Source organism: Spodoptera frugiperda, chromosome 27 (assembly GCF_023101765.2).
Source record: "Spodoptera frugiperda isolate SF20-4 chromosome 27, AGI-APGP_CSIRO_Sfru_2.0, whole genome shotgun sequence".
Lineage (NCBI taxonomy): Eukaryota > Metazoa > Arthropoda > Insecta > Lepidoptera > Noctuidae > Spodoptera > Spodoptera frugiperda.
In genome coordinates, this window is record NC_064238.1 from 3,486,760 (window position 1) to 3,512,171 (window position 25,412).

A 25,412-nucleotide genomic window follows, 5' to 3' on the forward strand; every position below is an offset into this window, starting at 1 on the left:
TTTTATTTGATATCCTTTATTGTTTTCTTAAAGTTCTGCCCCATTTTAAATAGTGATTATAAAGTGCTATATAGTGTAACTAATTTAACACACGTTTGTACTAAAATTATTCTACTTAATTTATTTATGTCTTAGATATAAATCAGCTTGTAGGTATACTAAGTCAAAATGGACTTTGACTTTTATTGCTTTTGCAGATAGCGTCGATTCATTACGTATGTATGATTATTATAATTAGGTACTATATTTAATTGTTGCTAAGTATTTTCCACGTGTTCATTGAGGTTCTATGTTATTGTTTATTTATCCGACCTGTAAAGGAAGGATGATGGTGCTCTAGCTGGGATGAGTTTCTTGTCGCCACTGCTCGTTTCAAAAACATAATACTCTCTGCCGTTAATCATCTTCGTGCGTGTATTCTCGACGTTGAATTTAGGGTTCTTGCCAAACAGCGAGTCGTATGGCGGTGGGCGACTGTCATCGTGGCTCCTTGATGATTTGCCGGCTTTGGACTTCTTCCTCCTCGATTTTTTGTTCTTATTCAGTTTGCCGGAGACGTAGCGTTTTATGAATATCTGTGAAATTATAGACATCTTAATTGATGTATCGAGACGAAGGAAAATCTGTGTCTATGACTAGTGATTAATGATACTGATGAGAAACTTCACCTATGATGATAATAAAATGTGTAAAAATAAAAATTTAAAGTAAAAAACAGAACATTAATATAAAACATTACTACAAAACATCTGCACATCAACCTACTTCTATCACCATCTTCTAAACCTATAACAAGGGAAAATTCATATTTTATTTAATAAAAATTTCTATCTCTAATCTAATCTTCTATCAACATGCTCCAATAAACTTTCCACCTTAATACATAGCAATAAGGTTGAATAACTAACCTCGGCGCCAAACACAGCGACAGCAGTAGCAGACCCAGCTACCATCACCATGTATGTCATTATAAGATCACTGTTCCGCAGCTTACGGTCTTTAGATTGCAAGTCTAGGGGACATATCTTCGTGCTCGGCAAGTCACTGCGCTTCAGGAAGTCGAGGATACCAGCTTGGAATATCTGTGTAAGTCTGGAATAAATAAGAGTAAGTAACTACCTATTTATGACAAAATATTGGTAAGTATACTGACAGTTGTTGTTTTTCTGCAAGAGGAGACACTTTTCACCTTTTATGTTGTTAGTCTCAGTTTTGAAGATTATAGAATTAATGTAAAGCTTTAGTTATATTGAAATTATACCTTACTTAGGAACATACCTACTACAGCTTTTGACACTATGATCATTCTGCTAAGGTTTACCTAGGTAACTATACGATAAGTATGACAAACCCAAGTTCGAAATTAGGTAGATACCCATTGCAATGTCTAGAGATATGCCTCCTGTGTCGTGATTACGTTTACAAACATACAAGTTCATATACACATAACACCTAGACCCGAAACAACAATTTGTAGATCACAGAAAGTTGCTAGTGTGTGAACCCGCAACACGTTGTGCAGCAACCGGTTGCCTAGCCACCGCGCCAACCGTATAGTCAAAATGTCTAGCGAGAGCATCTGAGTAGGTCAATTAATTAATACTGATGACAAAAGTAACAAAAACTTACACAGGATCGAATAAACCCTTCAGTTTACTTCCAACTGGGTAGGCGAACGCTCTCTGTTTCTTCATGAAAGCACTAGGAGCCACGACATAGGTGCATTTCTCGGATTCCTCCACGTCTTTCTTCGAAATATAATCGTTGTACATCAAGTGGTCTACCACTGTCTGTTCCTTTACCAGCACTTCTCCTTTCTTCACGTGTTCCAAGAAGTCTTTGTCGCCAAGCACTGATAGAAACCTAGCCTTACCACTGTTGATCATTGTGTTCAAGAAGTATAGATCTTCGCCTTCCTATGGGTTAACAAAGGATAGTTTAGGTGTAAAATATGGATACGACACGAAGCTATAGGTACGAAATCTCAGTTATTGTAACTATAGGATAATGGTGCCTTTTAAAATTGATTGAGCAACAAGTTTGTGGACTGAAAGGTGGCATTATTACTTGATCAATATAAGATAAATATCGACACTATCATCACCGTTTTCTTTAACAAAAACAAGTTTCATTATTTCAATTATCAAATTAACGGTAACAAACATCATGCAGGTATACAGGTTGTTATTATAATCTTACGGTTTTCACAACATGTTCGACCGAGCTGCCAGCCGAAGCGACCCAACGATTGTTCTTCTGATACAAATCCCTTGGACTTTCTATAGCGAGAGTGAACTTCGATAGAGTCAGAAAAGCCGTCAAGTTCGCCGTGTAGAAAGCTGATAGTAGAATCATGAACAACCACCAAGTCACGAAGAGGACGCGTGTTGTATCTAAAAATAAATTAATGTTAGGTAAATAATTAATCAAATCAAAGTTGAAGATAAAGCATGTTTTATTCCAATTAGGTATACAGGCATTTTCAAAAATTGAAACTACTGCGTTAGTCGCTCTAAAAGTCTAAATATTCTCAAAAATAGTTTCAAAAATAGTTTCAATAGTTTCTGTGTAGGTTGTCCTGCCAGGATTTGACCCCGCGGTACTTTAGTACCTACAGTGTTCATGAGATTTATGATATTGAAAGCACGTTTGCTTGTTTAGCGTTATATCTAGTTTTAAAAGTTTATGTATTGAAATTACCAATGAAACTGAGAATTCTACTACTACTAACTATGCCATATATTTGTACCGTGATTGCATTTACCTATTTCATTATGTTGCCTCATTTATCCGCTAGCTAGAATTGAATCGCTGACACGTTTCTGTCATTGCTCCGATAATGACAGAAACGTGTCAGCGATTCAATTTGTCGTTTTTTACAAAAAATACCTAATTACTTGTAATGCACTAGTGTAAATAAAGTGACCTATAGTTAATTGCATCAATTGCATGATTCATGATTACCATTAGGTATGGAAAAATCGTGTAACCGTTAATGGAAATCGATTCGTACGATTATCATTATTATGTCATGGTTTCTGGACTTAAATACCCTGTAAGTACGGTAATATTTATATGACAATAGATATTAGCGTAATACGCACATCTTCCTAAACATAAAACTTTTAGGCTACTATCAGATGTATTATTTAACTGCATGCTGTTTAATTTTATCGACTAGTGTTAGTTCTGTTACACAACCGACTGATATTTCTCCGATAGTCTTTAAAATAGAAGATTGTAAAGCTTTGTTTCGATTGGATAGATCTGATTTCAAGAAGAATTAGTCGTTTGTTCAATATCTACTTAGGGAGAAGTAGGTAAAATAGTATCGAGATAACACATCAGTAGTATCCAGAATATCTAGTGTCTATAAATAGTCTCGATATTGTGTCTAAATTAACATAAATAGACCTCAGTAATTATAACATTTCACTGACACCTCAAATAACATCAAAAGCATTTCTACAAAACACGAATAACATCATTAATCAACGGCGTATCGTGTGCTGTATTTAATAACAATGATCGTGGTGGTCTGACAAATATTTTGACTGCCATCATTAACACCATTTTCATTTGTGATTACTTTTCATGTCCATGTGGCACAACGTTGGAAGGGTGTGACAAAAAGTGATAGATTACGTAAACCATTAGTTGCGATACGATCTTGTGGTAGGAATTGACCGCAGTTATGAAACTAGATCGTAATATTCGAAGGTACTGTCATTTTGTTGGTTATGTTATAAATTTTATGTACGTACCTAATGTAAATAGGTACTTAGTGTTATTGCGGCGTGATTTCGATCAATATTTTTAGTAGACACATTAAACACTAGTAGTTTCTCAGTTAGATATAGTGTAGATAAGTAATACCTACACTAAAGTACATAAAATACTAGTAATAATCATAAAATACTTCGACGACTAAATGGAAAAGCGGCATTGTAGATAGAGGTACCTACTAAAGTTGCCACTTTTTGCCAAGTTTAGGGCAGTCCTTTTTGTTTAATCTCTAACACCAGATGAGGTACTTACTTAATTACTCAATTGGCTTATTTCATACAAATTAGTGATACTCACTGGCTTCAGGTGACAAATTAGTTCCCTGTTTGAGGAAGGCGCTGTACACGAACCAAAAGCTTGGTTTTAAGGGCAGAACGCCTTCATCGTCTGTGATCAGCTTGCTTCGTACTCGGGTGAAGAATGTGATGCACGGCCCGAATGTTAGGACAGCGGCCAGGACTAGGTACCTGAACAAATGTCTTTAGGTTACCTAAGGACCTAATACATAGTTATTCGTATCCAGTAGTAACACCAGTATTGAAGAAGACATAAGGACCTACAGAAGAACTTGTTTGTTACCGAACTTTATTGGCAGATACTTTAGCTAACTTTGACTTTAACTAAATAGGTATTTGGCGTAGTCACCGGCTACTTAGGTACGTACAGTTTTATAAACATACCTAAGTAAAATCAATTAAAATTCAATAACAAGATACCAACCAATTAGAGCGCCGAACGCGCTCTCGTTTTCCTTCGACGTAAAGCAAACTCGTACAAAGGGTACCTATTGGTAGGTTCATTGGAGCAGGTCAATCATAAAGTTTACTTTTCGAAAACTAATAAAAATAATATTAAATTCCGTACCACACAAGATCGTTAAATGGTGCGAGTAGTCCGGAGCCGGCGGCTGATTCCTTGGGTCTCTTCAGCATCATCACCCACACTCCTTCGTCCAGGTCTATTGAGAACGACACCTTCTCCCGATACGGTAGCAATGTTGGTATAAATGCAACGGCCATGTCCACTTTCTAAGGTAAAAAATAAAATTACCTTTATGACTGTAGACTAGGTACCTATAGAGAAGTATAAAAACGAACCACCAATTGGAAGACTTGGGCAGTGAGCAGGCTTCCCGCTTATCTTAGGAAAACCGAGGAAATAATAAGAGTCGCGTGTAACCAGTAGTAAAGTAACCAATGGATGCAAGTGGCGGATTATCGCCCATCGTTAAGAACTAAGGGATATGCTGATGTTAAAAGAGGTGCTGATAATTTCTAGAATCAATTTCAGCATCAAACCTTTTCATAATTGTTATATGGCAAAGGAAATATCAAAGCTCAACTTTTTTATAACAATAAAAGAACTCACGCTGGTGTTCAGAAGTCCTATTATGGAGTCATCGCTGATTTTGTCTCCCAATTCAAAGTTCTTTGTAGGTAGTATCACTTCATAAGTGAAGTTGAACTTTTTCCGCAGAATATTCATGATGGTGAAAGCCACCCCTTTACCGACCACCGTGCCATTTTCAAATTCTGTCGAACTCAGTGGAGTATTCTGTAAAAGGTTTAAAGATATGTAGGTTATCGCTGTTTTTCACGAAAATTATCCAATGACTTCTCCCGCCTTGAGCATAGCGAGAGGGAGTGTCAAACATTTACTGACTAAAAACCATCCCGTTCCATCTCCTGCTTTTAGAGCCGGAGCCCCTAAACCCACTAGGTAGTCCGCAGCTCCGGATCAGGGTGGCACAACTATTGAGTCAGCTTTTTATAGTAAATAAAGGTACGTTTACAAGCCCTTATTTAATACTATGGACTATAGTATTTTAAACAGTGTTATTGCTATAATATTTCGCAATATGTGACTCTTATAATGATGTTAGACACTTACGTTATACGTCGTAACTTTGATGTGTTTTCCATTGACTTCCTTCATCAAACTCATGAAATTGATGTCCTTCTCCGCCAATGCGTCTGGCGCTAAGTTCAGAAGCAAAAGAAATAATAATTAGTGTTATTAATCTGAACAAGTCCCCTTATTAATAATAGACATTATGTTCTTTTGCTCGCCAATATTGAATTTAAATTAAAGTGAGTATTTAGATCTGAAGAACCTACTTTAAGAAAATTTATGTAGATATTTATCGTCGTAATCGTAATAACTATTTCAACCTTTACAATTAATTAAGCTATTGCTCTATATTCCCAAACACAATAAAACTGCAAAACAAATTAGAAATTATTATTATTACAACAATAAAAAAAGATGGCCGTAAATCACCTTGATAAGTCTCATTGTAAGGTACTTCGCAGAAGGTGGCGTTACATATCGACGATATGATTAGTTCTATGCCGGCCATGGCATAATGACGGTGGCGTAGGACACATTTGGTGGTCGGTGGTCGAATGGCGAGTGGTCACTGACGACTGCGAGGATGCGCCACCGTTGACCGTTGACATGGCCTTTCACCACCACTGTCCCCCCAGTAAACCACGTTGGATTAACATTGACATTCATAGCGTAATCAATAGCCACATTAATAATGCACTGTGGACGATTTCGCAAGCAATGTCATGGAGTTTTTGCGTGTTTTGCTATCCGGAATTATGGTAATTTGGTGCAGTTCAGATAGATGAGATAGGGTCTCAAAATTCAGGATAGGTATCGAGTATAGCTAGTTATCTATCCAATGCATCTTGACGGTGCTGTATGCTAATTAATGCTAAAATATGAGGATTTTTTTTAGACATCACAGATATAATAATATGGCGACAGAAAGCTTTGTAGAGAAATCAGTAATTTTTATTTAAGTAGGTAAATTAAGTTTTAAATTGTGAAGAGCAAGCTTGGTGATATTGATCACCATCAACACGCTTAAATATGAAAGAACGGGCATTTATCGTATTCTTCCTTCGTGAAGATAAATTGCATGTATTCAGGACCTGGGTAGGTACTTATTTGCTTAAACCTAAATTGCAAAATGAGATTAATAATCAGCTAGCTTTGTACCAGCTGTGTATTTAAAGGTAGTGCAAAACACCTATAACGGATGTTTATCTGTCGGTAAAAATATTTAGTATTTACACGAAAAGCATGTCCATACTATTCCATAAAATTATAGAGGTAAATAATCATAGCTCGTTAATGGGTGACAGCACGACGACTCAGTAATATGTCATAGCCGTGTGCGTTGTTATATGAGACCTGGATTCAGGTTCAGATTCAATTGAGTAAGTACCTATCTATACTTACGTAGGTAGGTAAATACCTAATACCTAGGTACATCATCAGTAGCACTCTAAGAGTAAGTGACTAGATGGTAAAAAAGCTAGATTAGTAGGTACCTTTTTATGCTTTTTTTTTAAGATTTGTTTGAACTTGACCCTTGAGAGGCAACTTTAAGGGCTCAGAGGTCATCTGGAGTGCGGACAACGTAAAAGGTTAGGTACTGGGGCTCCAGCTCAAAGCAGAAGAAAGAACGGGGTTGTATCTGATCAGTAAGAATCTGACACTACCTCCTGCATCGCCCAAGGTGGGAGAAGTCATCAGATGATTTTCATAACTTTCGTTATGTATTTATTAAAAATAATAATTTAAATAAGATTTTCTTAAGTTTGTTTGATATCCCTAGTATGAACGTGCATCAAATAGAAAGCCGTAGTCGTCGTAATAACTCTCATTATAAAATTAAATATTGTTTATGCAAAACAAAGGGTGGCCTAACCATGGTAAACGATTGCATACTAAACTATGTTTACTTGTGCAATCATCAGTAGGTAGTTCATATTTATAAATATTTAACTTCAAAACTGAATAATCATGTTATGACAAAGGGAAGCTTTACTTATTTATTCAGAAACGGAATTAGTGAAAATGTATGTTCTTACCTTGAAGGTAAGGAAATTTTCTTAGATAATGGTACTTCTTGTAAAAATATAAAGCCGTAGTAGAAATAAATAGTAGAAAGCACCTAGGTACCCAGTATATTTTTAAGTGGCAGGTCAAGAAAATATGGAATATTTCAAATTCATTATACGCTTGTATAAGTAACTTCCAACAATAATTCAGATGACATCACAGGGCACAACCCGCGAATCGAATCTGACAGGGCTACCCACAGTGTTTTAGAAACCCTTGGGGGAGGACATTTTTAGCTAATAGCGTATATCGATGTAGTTAGTCCTAATAACACAAATTGCAAAAGAAACCCCATGTCAATTATTTTTAGTTTTCGAGAAAAAAAATACTAAAGTTGCTAATTCGGAGTGTGGTTTAAATAGGTTTTTCTTTTATTTTTCTTTTATCTTTAAAATAAAGAGCAAAATTTGATATCCGGATTTTACCACATATATTTATGTGTTATTCAAGCTTTACAACACGTATGAATTGTAATTAGGTACAAAGATATTTGCAAAAAGTCCAATTTTAGTTTCTATTTTTTATTTTTGTATTGACATAGTTTCCGCACGAAATCTTCATAGTAAATGATAGTTAGCCTTTTGTACTATGTACTTAAATAAAATCAAACATAATCCGTGGTATTACAAAATTATGTACAATTGAAAAAAAAACTAAGCGCCTTTATTATTACAAATAGCAAAGTCAACAATCAGCACTTTGCTTTTTAAATGATACAATAATTTTATCTAGAGAAGTCGACATTTTAGAAGATGATGCTTAAAATAAATTCTTATTTAATCTACCATATAGATATGTTTAATATATACGTGTTTTATTGTGTATTTCTTTCAATTACGTAGGTCCTAGTAATAGTCACCACACGATTTTTAATTGCAAACTATCATGACATGACTTTTGCTATATGGTAGATTAAATAAGAATTTATTTTAATCATCATCTTCTAAAATGTCGACTTCTCTAGATAAAATGATTGTATCATTTAAAAAGCAAAGTGCTGATTGTTGACTTTGCTATTTGTAATAATAAAGGCGCTTAGTTTTTTTTCAATTGTACGTAATTTTGTAATACCACGGATTATGTGGCTGATTTTTTTAAAGTACATAGTATAAAAGGCTAACTATCATTTGCCATGAAGATTTCGTGCGGAAACTATGTCAATAAAAAAATCAAAAATAGAAACTAAAGTTGGATTTTTTGCAAATAAATTTGTACCTAGTTACAATTCATACTTGTTGTAAAACTTGAATAACACATAAATATATGTGATAAAATCCGGATATTAAATATTGCTCTTTATTTTAAAGATAAAAGAATGAAAAACCTATTTAAACCACACTCCGAATTAGAACTTTAGTATTTTTTGTCTCGAAAACTAAAAATAATTGACATGGGGTTCCTTTTGCAATTTGTGTTATTAGGACTAACTACATCGATATACGCTATTAGCTAAAAATGTCCTAGACATTCGATTTACAGTGGAATCGATTAAGAAAGTGCTGTTAAAATACTTATTTTTCTAGCTTCCGCCCGCAACTCCGTGCGCGCGATGTCGGTCTCTCGTAGAAGTTTTATTTCTCCATTTTGAGTAACTCTGACAATGACATCTTAGTCCAGTCAATTTAGGAATTCACCTCGGAATTCGAGATACCCAGCTGTAATTTTGTATATACTTGTATTTTGACCCCTTAAAACTTGTGGCAAAAGCTACATATGGTAGGGTGTAAGCAACCCTTAAAACGAGATATCATAATTAGTTTTTAAGAATTGATACATTTTTAATAAAAACACACTTAATTTTCCACCTTCTCATACTTTTAATCAATTCTTAAAAACTAATTATGATATCTCGTTCAAACCAATTTTCATTGAAAGTTTCTATTAAAATCTACAGCATATATTTTTTTTTAGTTTTCTTACTCACTTATTTTAAAAGTTAGAGGGCAGGACACATTCTATAGACCTAATTTTTCCAGGGAATCGAATCTAACGGGGTTACCAGCCCCGGATCTACATTTTTTTTTTTTCACCCGGGGCAAAATTTGAGAAATGCCGCCCCCACCTACGGTTTTTTTTTTTTTTTTTTCATTAGGATTTTGTCCTGTGTCGTGGGTGCGTTTACAAACATACAAGTTCACATGCACACAGACCCGAAACAACAATTTGTGGATCACACAAAGAGTTGCTCCGTGCGGGAATCGAACCCGGTACCCGTTGCACGGTAGCCAGTTGCCCAGTCACCGCACCTGTTGAACCGTGCAGTCAAATCGTGTTTATTTTCACCTTTTTCACCCATATAATTGCAACAATCAGATGTCCACATATTGTTTGAAATTTGGACAAAGCCTACATACTCGGGTTACCCTTAATCGACAATGGTATTTGTGCTTAAGATTTTCTAACAAAGTGGTGTTAAAAATATATTCCTTTTTTATTGTAAAATAAAATACTTATTTAATTTTATTGAAATAATGAAAATTAAAATTATATTGTGTGTAGCTACTGCAAGACTGCGTTCAATGATTTACGAACGAAAAAGTCACTATCAACTGTCAGTGTCTAGAAAAGAATGTCATTTTTATTGTCAAACAAAACGTGATTCCGAATCATAACACAACTTTAAAAAACTAATTCTATTCTATGAGTTAGCAATTTATAATCATGAGAGACGTATTTTTATCGAATTGTGAAAAGAACTTTATAAATAAAGTTGTAGTTGAAGGACATGTAAGACTCTTATTTCCTAATCAGTTAAATACTTTTCCGAAGTTTGGTTATAACCTCAATCCTGTTTTATTCACAGCGTTTGGATGGTAGAACTTATGATGAAAGCAGATCACTGAGCATATCCTTTGGATCGGATTATGGAAGCTGTATGGTTTCATTAGGAGAAACAAAGTATGAATTTTGTACACCATAGTAACTTACCTCCATTTCTGTCTTATGGATGATTTTTAGTCATTCATTACAAATTATGATTTTTCCAGAGTCCTAGCAAATGTATCATGTGAAGTAGTACAGCCAAAACAAATAAGACCAAATGAAGGAACCATATACATTAATTTGGAGATCAGTCCAATGGCAGCCCCCCAGTTTGAGGCCAATCGACAGACTGAGTTCTCAGTGTACCTCAACAGATTGCTAGAAAAATGTTACAAAGACTCAAAGTGCGTTGACCTGGAGTCCTTGTGCATTGTTGTTGAAGAAAAGGTAATCTTTTATACTGATTCAATGCTTTATATTTATCTTAGATTGGCAAATAGTCTTCAAAACAAATTATTTATACTTGTTTGTGTAATATACAGGTTAATAACCATTTTAAATAAATGTGTAGAAGGTCATTCATTATACAGACAATGAGTTTGGCTTAGTTTTCATAAGTTATTTCTTTACCTTGGTTATAGTTTGATTTGAAGATTTTTATTCTCAAACCTGGTTGAATTAAAATATGCCATCTATACTACTGCAGTCTGATGTAACAACCAGCCAACTTGATAACATTTATATGGAAAAAGAACACAAAAGCTCTCAGAATCTTTTTGAGATTGATATATTACTAATTGTTGACTTGCCCTTGACTGGTCAAATGGCAGTCAACAAAAGGTTGTGGTTTTGTACTATCACATATTATTAACATAAGTCTAAAATTTTTTCCAGGTCTGGTCCCTGCGTGTAGACATCAAAGTTCTAAACCATGATGGAAACATAATAGAATGTGCAAGTATAGCTACTATAACTGCACTAGCTCACTTCAGGAGGCCTGACGTTACTCGTAGTGGTGACAGTGTCATTATTCATGACATTACTGAAAGAGATCCCATTCCTACAGTATTATTCCATTACCCTGTATGCACAACTTACGCTATATTCAATAATGAGTGAGTTTTTATTGCTTTTAATTGAATGATCTGTAATGTAACTGAATAAATTTAATTTTGAACATGACCTACTTTTAAAACCAACTAGTTAACGAAACAAAGATAATTTAATTAATGATTGCAAAGTACCTACATTAATACTGAAAACACTTATGTTTAATTATTTGTGTATCACAAACTAATACGATTTTTATTATTTTACAGTGTGTTGCTATCAGATCCTAATTTTCTAGAAGAACAAGTGTGTACTAGCTTCTCGGAAGAGTCGGACACAGCTGGAGGGCTTTTAGTGATTGGAGTGAACCAGTACAAAGAAGTCTGCGTTATGAACTTAACTGGGGCTGCTATACAAGGGACCAATCTTCTAAACAAGGCTCTGAGCGGAGCTGGCGATAAGTGCAAAGAAATTGTTGATATGGTGAAGAAAGCAATTGTCCATGATGATACCCTCAGGTTGGTATCTAATATTTGTTTTGTAGTTCTGTATTTTTGTAAGATCTTGATTATGTTAATAGGCAAGCTAAGTCCTATAATAATAGATGAGCTGGACTTTTTCTATTCCAAAGGTTTTCTAATTAGAAGCAGAAAGTGCAATTCTCATTACTAAGTTTCCATTTTGATTTATTTATTGGCAATGAAAACAAGATTAGTGTTTGTTATTTGCGGTATTTTCTGTAGAAAACTGTGATTAAATGTTTATCATCATGTATTTCTTCAATGTAATCACTCATTAGTTAGGTATTAGATATTAAAAGATTCATTTTTATTTGGTGAAAGTGGGTATTACAAGACTATTTAATAGATGCACCTATTACTGTTATTATATAAAATTATTTTCTATTACAATTTGGCTGTTCAGGAAACTTTAGGGGTCAATTGTAAGCTATCAGTGCAAAATTCTATTTAATTCCAGGCAAAAAAGGACGAAGATTAACTTCTCAGATGTAATAACTCAGGACCATTTGCTGTGCTTGAGTAAAAAGGATTTAAGTATAAAGCTCAAGCATTATAACATTGATGATGCTGTGGAAAATGATGAAATGGACGAAGATGAATCTGAACCAGAACCTAGCAAATATGATGGTCAGTATTTTTTTTCTAAACATTCTCATTAAGTTGAAGGCAAATCTTCTGCCAACTTAAATCACAAGGGACCTACACAGCCATAACATGTAAAAAATTGGACTATCATTCTTTGAAAAACCACTTGCTTACTTTGTTATTTATTTTGTCAATTCTAGTGCCCTTGCCTTAAAATATTTATTTTAAATCATTAACCATGTTTTGTAAATTGGTAGTTTTTCTTTTTAGATAAGTAATGTGAAAGTGAAATTAACCATATTTATTAATTGTTAACAGTTGTGGCATCTGTACCTCAAACAGCAGAAATACAAACAAAGAAGGGAGCTTCACAATGGATAGAAATATCATCAGATTCTGAGGAAGACTGAAATAATACACATATACTTGTTAAATAAAATGTAATAAATTTACATTTTAGAACTTTCTGTTATTATAATCTCTTAACAGTTACTATATTAGCCATTGCATGTACCTCGTCAATAAACAATCATAACATTTGACACTGAAAGTATTCAACTATAATACAGAAAATATTACATCAACTACATAGAAAGAAGGCAATAAATAGATAAATTCATGTGGATGCTAAAGGAAAAAATGGTGTGGAATTATAAAATAATACATTGTTAAACATTCACTCATTCAAATCATATAGAATTTTGCAGGTGTACAATTTGGCATGAAGTAATATACTTCAAATATCTTTGCAATTGATTCTCAATCTATATCTTGTTTTATTGTAGAATGCAGATTGAAAATTAAGAAGAAATTTAAATTCGAAACAATAAATCTACTTATACTATGTTAAATCTACACAATTCAACTATAAATTACAGTCATATCATTATTCTACACTGAGTCAGAGTTCATCCCGTTTTTCTGGTCTAATTTATTACCATTTGTCTTCACCATATAAATAAAATAAGTCATAATTTCCTTTTCATTCACAGGTAATGATTTAAAATGTTTCTGGATAGCCTGAAAAATAAGGAAAAGTTATGTTAATTAATTTGGTCACAGATATTTTTAAATCATAGATCTAATTAGAATATGTTGATAGGGTAATATGATAAAGGCATAAAACTTACATCAGCTAGTTGAGCTTTGTTGAATCCTGGCCTTGTTGGCACTTTGTAATGTCTTTTATACCTCCTCAATGTGTTGACTTGTAATTGGAACCAGTCTACTTCAGGTGAATCCATCTCTGCTTCATTGCTATCATCCTCCGAGTCCTTGGGCCTCCTTTGTTTTGTCCTTGCACACTGTATCATTGTTTTATGATAATCACAAATATAAGTGTGCCTGGCCTGTAAATAACATATGGGATTCAGTTAGCCAACATAATAACTATGATTTTGTCCAAGTCACTCATGATCATTAGTAATGAAAGTTAAAAATAAATAAAATGTGTGGCTTACTTGAGGGTCAATGTTAAGTTTCAGCCTTCTTTGGGCGACAGTCTTTTGTATGCGCTTGCTGTACGAGGCGTTGCCTGCTGGTCGCCTGCAGCTCTCGCCGTCATCCATAAGGCAACATATTTGGTCAGAATTACCTCTGGAATCTTCTTCTCCTGTACTAAACCCGTTGTTCATTTGATACTCCCGTTGAATCATATATAACGAATAAAGTAAACTCTTCGATTACACCCCGCACCAGGCGATTGAAAACAGTTCGACGTATTCACAATGATACACGATTGAGGTTATGATTTATAACAACACAGACCATTTGCACCAAATAAATCAATGAAAATCATCACAGCAAATGCCGGACTGCTTATATATTGCACACCGATCACTTTAGGATAATAGTAATTCTTTATTCACTGCACATATGCAACAAATTGTACATTGCTTCTTCGTAACTGTTCAATCGCTTTATTTGGCGAATATTTTATTCTTGTATTAGACAATTTTTAACACCACCTTTACAACTGGTACGCATTTACAATATTTTCTGAGATTTAAGGAAACTCTCACTAAGCCGCTGAATAAAAGTGACTCGTATCCGCACCGACTCCAACTGATGGCTTCGCCATTACAATTTTATTATTACAAGTTCGTCATTTCATTCACTCACTCACTCACTGACTTCAAGTTGCGGAGCGTCTATGAAATACGGCATTATGGAAATAGAGAATAACACCTAATTTAGCGTAACACGATAAGAACCGCGAAACGAAAACAGTTCCTCGGTGAATGTGTGTATGAACACAATATGACAACGTATCTATGTATTGTAGTATAAACAAAAAATAAAGCTAAGACTAGCTCAGTTATTGGCTGAAAAATGGCGGGGTATTTAATTTGGCCCAATCAGAATGTTTTGTCACTGACATCGTCTGTTCGTGTATTCATTACGACGTGCACAGCAAAGTTCCCTACGTAATAAGCGCTGAAATCGTGTGCTCATTTTTAATAAACACAATACTCGGTGAGTTTCATTATTTCCTTCTATAATAATTTATTTACACGAAAGAATAAAAAGTGGTGTGACATAAATTGTTTGTGTGAATTAAGAGGTTTCAGTGTTGTACTTGAAGCGATATTTATAGTTAACATTCTAATTTTGTAAGCAAATGGCTGCCGAGTGCCGAAGTAATGTGACAGCAGATACTACATGTTGTACATATACAGCTGAATATCACTGTATGTATACATAACAATGTCATAGGTAAGTAAAAGGTACTTATCAGGGTTCATTATGACACGAAGGTGATCATCGCAATCAATTTATCTTTGATTAAGTATGTGAGAATGAATATTTTGAAATTGTATTTTAAAATAAAGGTATGTAGAGAGATATCTAAGGACAGATAAGCAAATATAAACATTGACTGTGTGAAAAACGATACCGTGTGATACCTAGTAGTGTGTGGGATATTTTTGTATCTAGTTGTATATTACTAAACAGTAAATAGTGTAACTTTTACTGCATTTGTTGTTTTAATGTTAAAAATTATTTAGTATGCTACTAAATGATCAAATTTGTTGCTGATTCAGAATCGAATGATATTCAAAAGTAAAAACTAGGTATTACAAATAAGAATTGAAGTTCTAGCAATTATGTGGATTTTTATGGTAATGTTGCGTACATATAGGTATTCCTAACCTAAAAATGTATAAAATTTTTGAAGTGTTACAAGAACGCGAATTATGCATTGAATTATCGATATAATAATGGTACTGGTAACTAGCTATGTATAGACTACCGATTTAGACGTTTCATCATACGTTTAAATTTTGTCAAGACAATATCTCTTTTTAAGGTATTTCACACTCTCAAACATGTTTTACATTATCTTGCAACATGCACTTTACCAACTAATTTGCGCTAGAGCCTGACAATCTTTATACATACCTACTTATAAGTTTTACACAGTTTGATCTTGCTAATACGAATTTGAAGTCCATTAAGCTAAATTGAGATTAAATTAGACTTTATTGGTAGGGGGATGTATATTAGATTTCGAAAATTGAACGAAGAAGAAAAAAGAACGAGGTTGTGTGTAATTTATTTTGTAGATTGGTACATTACTGGTGGAGGAGAATTGAATCTCCAGATTTTCGAACAGATAGGTATTTGTTTAGTAATTTAGTTTAGACTACGTTTTTTTACCTTAAAGTGAAAAAGCCTCTCTTGGGTAAGACGAAGAGGACTGACAAATTTAGGTTACTCGCCTATATTAATGAAGCAAATAAAGATATAACGAAAATGCTCCAGCAGCCGTTTAAGAAATGGGATGACCAAGGAAATTATATTATTTATTATAATGAAGATATAAATAGTGTTCTCATTATTTTAGGATAAATCAATCGCAATATATAATACCCTGAAATTCCGATATGAACTTCTCCACAGTGTTTTGTTACCTATTTGATTTGTTTGAACATACTATTTTTCAGGAAATTATAATTTTATCTAACGGTAAAAAATCCTAATTACATAGTTCCAAATTCGTTAGAATATTGTTCTTCTACCAGATAAGCGACGTATGAGAAAAGGACTAATTTATGAATAAGAGCATGAAAATATTTAATTAGAAGTATTCGAACCTAGGAGTTAAAGAGTTGTGTCAAAATGTTTATGATTGGCTTTCTCTTTTCTCCACCTATTAGAAGGAGATATGTGATCAATTTCATTACAGAATAAACATGATAGAAAAATATTTATTTCTTTGGAAAAGATTTCCTTCATTTTAGTAATAATGAAATGAAATGTATAAATGACGCGTATTCGTTACGATTATCTCAGGCAGGAATGGTAATGTAGGTACCTACAGCTACGTTATTATGCTTTCTAGCGCGACCTTGAACGATTCAAAGCTTACAAAAACTATGTTCAATTAATACTTTACAACCAGTTAAGTAGAAAAGTGGGCACTTTAGCTACAATTCAGTGTAATTCATTTATTAAGATAAAATAAAGTTTTTTTTTATCAAAATTATGTTTATAGGCACTTTGGCACGTTGTTCTATTACATTATTTACAAATGTATGAAATGTAGCCATTTAAGATGCCTATGTAAATTTATATGAATTATAAACAAAAGAATTTCAGTATGAACATGGTTAGCCGAGGCTGCGCTAATCGTCTTATTGACCGGTTGCTGGACGAGCTTGTTGCCAGTTCGTGCACACTCGTCTCTTTTCGTATATGTTCGAACGTTTCTAAAATGGCCGCTGCGCGTTGAGGGCGCTCGGGTGCACTTGTTTGGCGTCTGACTCTGCGACGTTGCCAACTTTATTGACTTAAGTACAAACGAAGACAAAACGTACGCGTGTGGAGTGGAACTTACAGCCGGTAGCTTTTTCATTAAACAACACGCGAGACCTTGTGCGTTTTCGATTTCCATGGCATAAATTTGATTAAAAAATAATGTGGTATACATAATCATATTAAGTCTTTGTGATAAAAACGGATTTGAAAGAAAAGTGACAGTGTTTTAGTGAAATATACATTTCTTGTATTAGTTAAAGCTTTATGCTCCAGTATTTGCAATATTAGAGAAAGGACATGATTTCAACAGTTTTCGAAACGCAGGAAACATTTTAAAGTGACCAAAGAGGCATTAAATAACTGGTTGACCGCAAGCTACGATTGAACATGGGGGATCGGGGCGCGACGGGGGACGCTTGGGGTGCGCGCGACGATGCCTCGTGGTGGCCGGGTGGCGCAGGTGAACTACAGCATCAACAACAATTACATGAGGAAATCGCAAGAAGTACCGCAGCCTCAACTCATCAACTGTACACCTATAAAATGACCGGAGGATTTTCAAATAATGGTGGTGATAACTCGACTCCAAGTTATGATTACCGCATAATGTCGAATTCGAATGCAAGAGAGGATTCTCCTCAACAACCGTGGTGGTACGCATCAGGATCGGTAGAATCGCAACAAACCTCTTCACCTACGGTACGAATGGTTTTATTGGCAAATACAAAATCATATTTGTAACAAAGAAAGTCATTTTACAATAACATATTTTATAGGAAAAACCGTTGAAATGGTTGTTGATAATTACAAGAAACGACTAGGTAACGATATAATATAGGTACATATTAATAGAATCCACACAATCACATTAATAAACCATGATTTTTTAATGAACAAAATAGTTAGGTACGTATTGACTCTCATATAACGACCAAGTGGGTATACTTACCAATCTTAAAGGTATTAAGAAGTATCTTTATAATCCTAGGACTTGAAATAAATTGCCTTCATTTTGAGGTTAAATTCAAATAAGCACTGGAAAATAAGTACATAAATTAATTACCTTCTTGAGAGATTCATCCAAATAAATATGGAAATTCATAAATTAACATTTGGTTTCAGCTTAAATATAATGTTACATCTATATACTGATCCTTATGTAGTTTATTTGCTGTTTCTAATAAATTAATAATGTGATCTTACATTGGTGTATTTTGGAAATGGCAGTTAACGAATACTTACCGCAACTGTAAGAAAATCATTCACTCTTTTCTTTTAATTTCATTCGGTCTTTTTTTGAACTTTCACTTTATTTTTAACTTTTCATTCTGTTATTCTCGTTATTGACATTGAACTTCGAAAAGTCTGAGGCGGGTAGCCTAAAATTTCAATGAAGCATATTTTCCATTTTAGTATAAGTAATTAGAGGCTTAGTGTAAAGTACAGATGTATACTAATTGCGTTTATTCATTGGAAGTTAATTTATGAATTTAAAAAAATATAGAATAGTATGCAGATTTTATCAAGAATTTTGAATAAAAAGATTTTATCATATTTATTTGTTAGTCTATGGATTTTATCGATAGAATTCTCATTAGTTAGTATTAGTTATATTTCGTGAATTCATACTCCGATATTACAAATGCTATAAAGAAATAAGAATTAATATTATTTACTATGGATGAAAAATTTGAAAATAACTGCAGGTCAAGGACGGACGTCGAAAATAAGGCAGGTGTACAAATTCAATGATACAATGACATTGTTCACAAGTCACAAATTCTGTGGATATCTCTACTCGATGATCAACACAAACATTTAAGTAAAAAATTCAACAATAATAAACTCTTTCATCTAAAAACTCTTTGGAGTCTGTCAATAATCAAGATTCGTGTTCAAAAAGAAGGAAGAAATTTTCTCTGGACTTTCTTTCTTGATCATCCCGATTCGGTGCGAGATTTCCCAAATCAATAGTTTCGATTATTTTCAAATTATCGGAATACAGTTTTATTATTGCGATAAATGTTTTTCTGAGCCATTTGTTAAGTTTTACGTAAATTGGAGTAACAATTAAGGACACGTGAAAGTCAAATTAGTAAGTCACATTTCTTGTGTAAACCATCTTTGGGACAAAATTGCTACATTGTGATGTTAAAAGTGGACTTGAAATACATATCAAAATATAGTAAATGTTTACTATAGGATGATTGTAGGTATATTTTTTCACAAGTTTTCCATACTCTGCTGTCTCACTTTTAAACACTAGTTTAAATATGCTATGTAGCTATGCTACAAGGATGTAATAGCTAAGCTGAACAGTGGACCTATGTGACTGTGTCCACTGATACTAAGCTTGTAGCTGTGCAAGTAAGATGTGCTATGAAGATGCGACTCCACATAGCTTAGCTGAGTCTGTTTCCACCAGTGTTTAGCTACATATGTATACCAATGAATATGATTGGTGGAAGCCAAATGCATTCATAGCATCATAGCATAGCACATCTCTGGTGGAAAAGCACCCTAAGACCAAATAGTAACCAGTAGACCAATATGGTAACATTAATAGTAGCTGTTTTGGATTAGAAATTGTAGTGGAATACTTGGACAGACTGTGTTAGACTATTTTTGTTGTTTGAATTAGATATCCTGTGGCCAAAATAACTTTTTTTATGAATGTTACAAAGCTATCAATCTTATTGATACAACTATGAAATGAAATTAAGTTGATTTGTATAAAATTCCCTAATAAATGAAGTTTTCTCTTGTTACAGCCACAAGGTCAGTCAAGTCCTGATTCTGAACACAACAATCAGCAAGCCAATGGTATACAACAGAACCACCAGACTCTGCAACAAGTACAACAAGAACAGCAAAACCAGGCTATCCAGCAGCAACAAAACCAGCTGCAACAGCAGCTGCAGCAACAGAACTTACAGCAAGCTCTGCAGCAACATAATCGTACACTGCAACAAACTTTACAGCAACAACAACAGAGTCAACAGGAAACGTTGCAGCAAATGCTGCAACAACATCAACAGCAACAGCAGCAACAACACCAGCAACAGCAACAACAACAGCAGCAACAGCAGCAACAACAGCAACAACAACAGCAACAAGCCTTGCAGCAGAGCCTACAACAGACTCTGCAAGTGAGTCAAGCCCAAGCTCAAGCCATTGTTCAGGCACAGGCAGCTTTGCAACAGCAAGTTGCTCAAACTCTGCAGCAACAGCAACAAACTCTGCATGAACAGTTGCAAGCTGTACAGCAACAACAAATTCAAGCTGCATTACAACGGCAATCTGCCACCTTACAGGTAAAAATAGATATTTTTATTTTTATCTATGTAACAAGGTTATGAATTATAAATGTAGAAATGGTCATGTAAGGTCAAAGAAAGGTTAATAGTCTCCTATTTATGAGAAAGTTTTATATTTGCTCTATTACACTATTGTGTAAAACATAATACATAATATAAAAAAACATAAATTGGAAGCACAGGAACAACTACATCACACTACTGACTGACATTTTCTTAGTAAAACTAATTCATGACCACAGTAAGACAAAAAAATTAAAATTTAAGTAGTTTGTAAGTGTTGAAGCCATAGAATGAAACTTTAATGTGCAGGAGTTGCAGCATCAGGCTCAACAGCAGGCGCTACTAGCTCAAGCTCAGGCCACTGTGAAACAGAAGATGCCGAGAGCCAGGGCATACAACAAGCCGCGGGGCCGCATGACAGCCTACGCATTCTTCGTACAAACTTGCCGTGAAGAACACAAGAAGAAACATCCTGATGAAAATGTTGTCTTTGCTGCATTCTCAAAGAAGTGCGCTGAGAGATGGAATGTAAGTAGTTAATTGTTTTATATTCATCTTTTTTTATTCTGGCTTCAAATGCTAACTACCATCTTAAGAGATTTTCATTGTTATCATTGCAATTACAAACATACATAACATTCACACTTGGAAAATCATTCAGTGGATCACAAAGTATTGTCCGGGCGGTAATCGAACCTGCAACTCGTTGTCCAATTACTGCACCAACTGTACAAAATCAGCAATGTACTTTGCTTTAAGTTTGACTGCATCATTACAAGTTGGTTTCCTTATTTACTAGGAAGGTTGACTTCCTATTTGCATAATATCAGTGTGTCTGCATTTACAAACATATGAAATTGGATTGAAGTTTACCATATGACAGTCTATAAAGGGGTGTCATCTCATCAGTTTACTATTCTTTCGAATAAGACATACAGACAATGTTCTAATAACATTCAATGTCTGACTGCCACCATGTTCAGAAAATATATCAAGGTAACATGACAATGTAAGACTAATTTTGAATCTAGTGTATATTGAGATTATCTAGATATTACAGCATGAATTTACTGAGATTTTACAGGTTTCAACAAAACTGAACATGTTTCTACCTTTTACTCTGATAATAAACCATAATGTCATACTTTGGCCATATTCTGTGTTGCTATATCGTATTGATTGTCAGTTTTATATGATCTGAAATATTGGCACAATATAAGTGTATTGAGTGCCAAATATACCTACATAAATAACTGAAATTCTCATACACCTGCAGAATTGCAAATGTTATAGTTTCTTGAGTATTTTACTTGCTTTACATCGGACACAATTTTAGACTGTAATATTTATTAATAAAATTTCCCCAATAATGCTTTAACCGACCTGGAAATTAGTTTCGAGATCTTTTGCTCCACAGCCGCCACTTGCAATCCTCAACTGTCTCCTCTGCTGTATTCCTCATGAAAAACATGGCGATTAATTAAGCATACAACAATAATTTATTTGTACCCCATCCGATGAACAACTTACTCAAAATGATTTTTTCTTACCTTCAGACAATGTCAGAGAAGGAAAAGCAACGGTTCCATGAGATGGCTGAGCAGGATAAGAGACGGTTTGACCTGGAGATGCAGAACTACGTGCCACCCAAGGACATGAAGGTGCGCGGACGCAAGCGGCAACAGATGAAGGACCCTAACGCGCCCAAGAGATCGCTGTGAGTTATGGTCATGAGTTTTTCTTTAACCCGGTTGTAATTTTTACACCCTGTGCTTTAAAAATGTTCCTTATGTTTCCTTTGAGCATGGTTGGGGTTCCCTAGCTGTATATTTGGCGCCTGTACATCATTACTTGAAACTAAGTTTGGATTTCGTTCCTTAGCACAGCCTTTCTAAATAATAGCACTTTTAGACTATGTATATAGAACGTAAATATACAAAGAGTAAGAGTTTTGTACTCTGGCACAGTTATTTTAAACAATGGCAACTTAAAAATATGAAATTGCTATTACACCCCTTAAAACACATTGTTTCTATTTAATCAATGTTTATTAATATCAACAGATCAGCTTTCTTCTGGTTCTGCAATGATGAGCGTTCGAAGGTGAAGGCAAACAACCCGGAGTATACAATGGGTGATATCGCCAAGGAGTTGGGCAGACGCTGGGCAGCCGCCGACCCCGAGACCAAGTCAAAGTACGAGAGTTTATCGGAGCAGGACAAGGCGAGATATGATAGGGTAAGTTTATCATTACTATTTTTATTTATTTCCAGTTATTCCCATGATCATCAGCTCCTGTTGATCACGCTGTTGTTTTATAGCCTATATATAACTGTCCTCGATAAATGGACCACCAAATTCTTCAGGTATATAGGTAATATGTATTAGTATAGCATAAATGTGTTTAAAACGTGGTCGTGTTTCCCTAAATATTTGTCAGTCTTCATAATAACTACCAAATTTTCTTTTGCACTACATCTCTAAAGTGTTTCCTATGAATCAACTTATCCTCCTCATTTTAATAGAAACAAAACGTTACATTCGCATTGTCGTAGAAGTTATAAAATACATTAATAACCCGTGGTAGTACAATGGACTCTGGATCTCCTTAAAGTTTTTACAGGCGGATTAGATACCGCAATTATCAGAGAGTGCTGGACAAATGGAGTTTCTTGCTTGTTTTTCTCTATTAGAACCTACACTTCAGAACGAGCAACTAGTTTCACTGACGTACAGACTCATAGACTATTATTTATTTGCTGACATTTCAAAAGTACCTTTAATGGTTTATTTGTCTTTGACTTTGGTGCTACCTGGTCGCTTTGCAAAAACATAATCTTTCTATTTAAACTTATCTTTTCAAAATTTAATATTATTTGAGGTAGCTACCGTAAATTCACACTAGGAATTTCCAAATGTAACAAACGACGGTCCCTTATACCTGCCGATCGGGCGGCAGGTGCGAATCATTTCTTTATGTGATAGCTACGTCTGGTCGAAATGAAAATAAAAAACCGGTCTCAATACCAAGATTTCTTTAATAAAGGCACGTTATATTTATGATGATACCTTCTTTCTGAATTTTATAACAAGATTTTTGTCCTAATAATATGGACTTAGTAAAGTTATGTTTGATAGAACACCTAAGGAATTCATAGTTTTTAGCGATATTATTTTAGATGTTTTCATTTAAATTAAATATTTAGTTACAAATAAATTCAACTAGACCAATTTATGTACTTAGGTGGACCGTATAATAGAGTTTGTATTAAATGTTAATGTGTTTCTAGGAGATGACGGCGTACAAGAAGGGTCCCCTGGCGCTGACGCAGCAGCAGGCGGCGGTGGTACCGGACGTGGACGAGGACGGCGACTTCGACGCCGAGGAGGAGTACAAGTGAACTCCCCCACACGCCGCGCTGAGATCCTGGCCGACAGCACAGCCATGGCAACAGTCCTCACACACCAAACTGTTCCTTGTGCACTAAATTTTAAAGTTTACCTTATAGCTACAGTCGACCCCTAACTTTGCCTACAATTTTATATACTCGGATATTTTTATACAACGACTGGTCATTTGTACAGATATTCGATAGCGGACGACTGCTTCTCATATACCTAATAATATACCCTCGTGGAGGTCTCTATTTTTCGTTTGGAAGGTTTTGCCTGGCAAACATTGGTTTGCTCAGTGAGATCTCTGAAATTATAAGTATAATTTGTTGTTGTTTAGTCTATGGTTAGTTTTCTGTTTCGACATTGTTTTTGTTGTCGAATATTCTAATTGTAGGTGCGATCATAAAGCGCAATCGTCGCGGTCACGCCGAGCGGCGGCGTGGCGGGCGATGCTTCGTCGAGCAACCTGTGAATTGTCTTTAGGATCGGGTTTCAAGGGGCCTTATAATTTGAATCATGTAACAGCAATAGTAAATATGTACGGAACAAAATTAGGTTAAATGAGTCCATCGAAAGAAAATTAAAATTAAGTGGATAGTATTTGAAGTTAGAAAATTTAGATGTAAGTTTGAAGAGAGTGAGTGAGATTTTGTTATTCGTGATGAGAAAATGTATAGTAAATAAATTATATTCCTTTATTTACCTTAGATTATTTTATGTTATTCATATTTCTTTTACTTATTAAGGTCTTGTTTAAATTAAAAAGATACTATAAAGACATTCGATGCGTTGTTTTGTGGCCATTTTATTTGATCATTATGTTGATCAGTAGAGAATTGTAAATTCTTGTTTAATGAAATTGTTTAGTCGCCGGATAGTCGTTTGGTTTTACCATTTTACATAGTAACGTATGTATCGTGTGTACAAAGAACTGCAAGGACTGCTACCCGTGATAGTACTTAAATTTGTAGGTCCCATTACCGTCTATAGAGTAAATGCTAGATATTCCTACCTTTGCTTATTTGTATTGTTAAATGTCATTTGACTGTTTTTATTTTTTCAAATGTTTGTTTTTGATGACGTCTTACACGATTAAGCAATTATTTAAGCAATTCCACGAAATTAGAACCGTGTCGTATTAAAGTCTAGTGGAAAGGAAAATGAGAAAAATATTTTAAGTCGTTCTTAGTGTAATAGGGGCGATATTGTTTTGATATTGATAAATGCTCACTGTACAAAACAATATAGTGAATCTTTTACACAAATACTGGTCTTTGATTTTATTCATCCTTCCTAACACAACCCTTCCAAC

The 25,412-nt window shown here is 34.5% G+C and overlaps 4 protein-coding genes across 12 annotated transcripts; 2 read left to right on the forward strand and 2 right to left on the reverse strand.

Annotated features, from left to right (window-relative positions):
- On the reverse strand, nt 1-18,615 carry LOC118263329 (glutamate receptor ionotropic, delta-1). 3 transcript variants are annotated; one of them, XM_050705343.1, is made up of 9 exons: nt 18,448-18,615; nt 5,677-5,765; nt 5,155-5,340; nt 4,651-4,814; nt 4,084-4,253; nt 2,200-2,393; nt 1,630-1,916; nt 909-1,092; nt 1-575 (listed from the first exon to the last, which is right to left on the reverse strand). In XM_050705343.1, exons 2-9 carry the CDS (start codon nt 5,728-5,730, stop codon nt 300-302), a joined length of 1,515 nt encoding a protein of 504 aa, XP_050561300.1. In that variant the 5' UTR covers nt 5,731-5,765; nt 18,448-18,615; the 3' UTR covers nt 1-299. The 3 variants fall into 3 exon arrangements, with proteins under 3 accessions (XP_050561300.1, XP_035431141.2, XP_050561299.1); XM_035575248.2 differs by having other exon boundaries at nt 18,334-18,615; XM_050705342.1 differs by lacking the exon at nt 18,448-18,615 and adding an exon at nt 6,067-6,337.
- LOC118263331 (exosome complex component RRP45) lies at nt 10,268-13,086 on the forward strand. Its single transcript, XM_035575252.2, has 7 exons — nt 10,268-10,431; nt 10,508-10,602; nt 10,692-10,914; nt 11,362-11,582; nt 11,787-12,035; nt 12,496-12,665; nt 12,942-13,086. Exons 1-7 carry the CDS (start codon nt 10,366-10,368, stop codon nt 13,031-13,033), a joined length of 1,116 nt encoding a protein of 371 aa, XP_035431145.2. The 5' UTR covers nt 10,268-10,365; the 3' UTR covers nt 13,034-13,086.
- Nucleotides 13,049-14,789, reverse strand: LOC118263332 (histone deacetylase complex subunit SAP30 homolog). Its single transcript, XM_035575253.2, has 3 exons — nt 14,084-14,789; nt 13,754-13,972; nt 13,049-13,643 (listed from the first exon to the last, which is right to left on the reverse strand). Exons 1-3 carry the CDS (start codon nt 14,276-14,278, stop codon nt 13,515-13,517), a joined length of 543 nt encoding a protein of 180 aa, XP_035431146.1. The 5' UTR covers nt 14,279-14,789; the 3' UTR covers nt 13,049-13,514.
- LOC126912596 (high mobility group protein DSP1-like) lies at nt 14,948-25,365 on the forward strand. Of its 7 annotated transcripts, none has more exons than XM_050705348.1 (6): nt 14,948-15,098; nt 20,156-20,698; nt 21,014-21,232; nt 22,261-22,421; nt 22,768-22,942; nt 23,995-25,365. In XM_050705348.1, exons 2-6 carry the CDS (start codon nt 20,402-20,404, stop codon nt 24,103-24,105), a joined length of 963 nt encoding a protein of 320 aa, XP_050561305.1. In that variant the 5' UTR covers nt 14,948-15,098; nt 20,156-20,401; the 3' UTR covers nt 24,106-25,365. The 7 variants fall into 7 exon arrangements, with proteins under 7 accessions (XP_050561305.1, XP_050561307.1, XP_050561302.1 ...); XM_050705350.1 differs by lacking the exon at nt 14,948-15,098 and adding an exon at nt 15,235-15,338; XM_050705345.1 differs by lacking the exon at nt 14,948-15,098 and adding an exon at nt 17,394-18,083 and having other exon boundaries at nt 21,023-21,232.
- The last annotated feature ends 47 nt before the right edge of the window (nt 25,366-25,412 follow it).